The sequence below is a fragment of the Babesia bigemina genome, scaffold Bbigscaff_62341 (assembly GCF_000981445.1).
Source record: "Babesia bigemina genome assembly Bbig001, scaffold Bbigscaff_62341".
NCBI classification, from domain to species: Eukaryota; Apicomplexa; class Aconoidasida; order Piroplasmida; family Babesiidae; genus Babesia; species Babesia bigemina.
In genome coordinates this window covers 1-2,805 of record NW_012237034.1, presented here as the reverse complement: position 1 = coordinate 2,805, position 2,805 = coordinate 1, and the positions used below count along the sequence as shown (strand labels likewise).

Sequence of the window (2,805 nt, the reverse complement as noted above, 5' to 3'; positions counted from 1 at the left end):
AGTGGATTAGGGAGCGATGTGGAGTGGATAAAGGGGCGATGTAGAGTGGTTAGGGAGCGATGTAGAGTGGGTTAGAGAGCGATGTAGAGTGGATAAAGGGGCGATGTGGAGTGGGTTAAGGGGCGATGTGGAGTGGGTTAAGGGGCGGTGTAGAGTGGGTAAAGGAGCGATGTGGAGTGGGTTAGGGAGCGATGTAGAGTGGATAAGGGAGCGATGTGGAGTGGATTAGGGAGCGATGTAGAGTGGGTTAGGGAGCGATGTAGAGTGGATAAAGGAGCGATGTGGAGTGGATAAGGGAGCGATGTGGAGTGGATAAGGGAGCGATGTAGAGTGGGTAAAGGGGCGATGTGGAGTGGATTAGGGAGCGATGTAGAGTGGATTAAGGGGCGATGTAGAGTGGGTTAGGGAGCGATGTGGAGTGGATTAAGGGGCGATGTAGAGTGGGTAAAGGGGCGATGTAGAGTGGATTAGGGAGCGATGTAGAGTGGATAAAGGAGCGATGTAGAGTGGATAAGGGAGCGATGTAGAGTGGGTTAGGGAGCGATGTAGAGTGGATAAAGGGGCGATGTAGAGTGGGTTAAGGGGCGATGTAGAGTGGATAAGGGGCGATGTAGAGTGGGTTAAGGGGCGATGTAGAGTGGGTTAAGGAGCCGATGAAGGGTGGTTAAGGAGCGATGTAGAGTGGATAAAGGGGCGATGTAGAGTGGGTTAAGGGGCGATGTGGAGTGGGTAAAGGGGCGATGTGGAGTGGGTTAAGGGGCGATGTAGAGTGGATAAAGGGGCGATGTGGAGTGGGTTAAGAGCGATGTAGAGTGGGTTAAGGGGCGATGTGGAGTGGGTTAGGGAGCGATGTAGAGTGGGTAAAGGGGCGATGTAGAGTGGGTTAGGGAGCGATGTAGAGTGGATAAAGGGGCGATGTAGAGTGGGTAAAGGGGCGATGTAGAGTGGGTTAGGGAGCGATGTAGGGTGGATAGAGGAGCGATGAAGAGTGGGTTAAGGGGCGATGTAGAGTGGGTTAAGGGGCGATGGAGAGTGGTCAAAGGAGCGATGTAGAGTGGATAAAGGAGCGATGTGGAGTGGGTAAAGGGACGATGTAGAGTGGATAAAGGGGCGATGTAGAGTGGTTAAAGGGGCGATGTAGAGAGGGTTAAGGGGCGATGTCGAGTGGGTTAGGGAGCGATGTAGAGTGGATGAAGGAGCGATGTAGAGTGGGTTAGGGAGCGATGTAGAGTGGATTAAGGGGCGATGTGGAGTGGATAAAGGGGCGATGTAGAGTGGATAAAGGGGCGATGTAGAGTGGGTTAAGGGGCGATGTAGAGTAGACAAAGGGGCGATGTAGAGTGGTTAAAGGGGCGATGTGGAGTGGGTTAAGGGGCGATGTAGAAGGGGTAAAGGAGCGATGTAGAGTGGGTAATGGAGCGATGTAGAGTGGATAAAGGGGCGATGTAGGGTGGATAAAGGGGCGATGTAGAGTGGGTTAAGGGGCGATGTAGAGTGGATAAAGGGGCGATGTAGAGTGGGTTAAGGAGCGATGTAGAGTGGTTAAAGGGGCGATGTGGAGTGGGTTAAGGGGCGATGTAGAGTGGATAAAGGAGCGATGTGGAGTGGATTAGGGAGCGATGTAGAGTGGGTTAGGGAGCGATGTAGAGTGGGTAAAGGAGCGATGTAGAGTGGATAAGGAGCGATGTAGAGTGGGTTAAGGGGCGATGTAGAGTGGGTTAGGGAGCGATGTAGAGTGGATAAAGGAGCGATGTAGAGTGGATTAGGGAGCGATGTAGAGTGGGTTAAGGGGCGATGTAGAGTGGATAAGGGAGCGATGTAGAGTGGGTAAAGGGGCGATGTAGAGTGGTTTAAGGAGCGATGTAGAGTGGTTTAAGGAGCGATGTAGAGTGGTTTAAGGAGCGATGTAGAGTGGTTTAAGGGGCGATGTAGAGTGGATAAAGGAGCGATGTGGAGTGGTTTAAGGAGCGATGTAGAGTGGATAAGGGGCGATGTAGAGTGGATTAAGGAGCGATGTAGAGTGGGTAAAGGGGCGATGTAGAGTGGGTTAGGGAGCGATGTAGAGTGGGTAAAGGGGCGATGTAGAGTGGGTTAAGGGGCGATGTAGAGTGGGTTAAGGGGCGATGTGGAGTGGATTAGGCAGCGATGTAGAGTGGATAAGGGGCGATGTAGAGTGGATAAAGGGGCGATGTGGAGTGGGTAAAGGGGCGATGTGGAGTGGGTTAAGGGGCGATGTAGAGTGGGTAAAGGGGCGATGTAGAGTGGGTAAAGGGGCGATGTAGAGTGGGTAAAGGGGCGATGTAGAGTGGGTTAAGGGGCGATGTAGAGTGGGTTAAGGGGCGATGTGGAGTGTATAAAGGGGCGATGTAGAGTGGGTTAAGGAGCGATGTAGAGTGGGTTAAGGAGCGATGTAGAGTGGGTTAAGGGGCGATGTAGAGTGGCTTAAGGAGCGATGTAGAGTGGATAAAGGAGCGATGTAGAGTGGGTAAAGGGGCGATGTAGACTGGGTTAAGGGGCGATGTAGAGTGGGTTATGGAGCTATCCGGAGCGGTTATAGGGTCGATGTACAGCGTCATCACCGCCGCCCGCCGCAACTACGTGTCCTCCATCAAATCCCTCCTCACCGCGTTCGCGGACAAGGTCGAAAAGGAGTTGAAGGAGTTGCCGGAGGAGATTGAGAGGGATCTGACTATCGGGTTCAAGGGGTTGATGAGACAAATTGGTGGTGATAATAACGGTAATATGGAGTTACTTAAGAGTCAAAAAGATGATAGTACAGCGTCAAAATTATCTTACGTTTTCAGA

The 2,805-nt window shown here is 52.2% G+C and overlaps 1 protein-coding gene across 1 annotated transcript; it reads left to right on the top strand.

Moving 5' to 3' along the window:
- Positions 1-2,532: 2,532 nt before the first annotated feature.
- Positions 2,533-2,805, top strand: BBBOND_0001400 (hypothetical protein, conserved; the record flags this gene model as incomplete). The annotated part of the gene is made up of 1 exon (XM_012914981.1): positions 2,533-2,805. A coding segment is annotated over one exon (273 nt), but the record flags the coding sequence as incomplete, so codon positions are not given.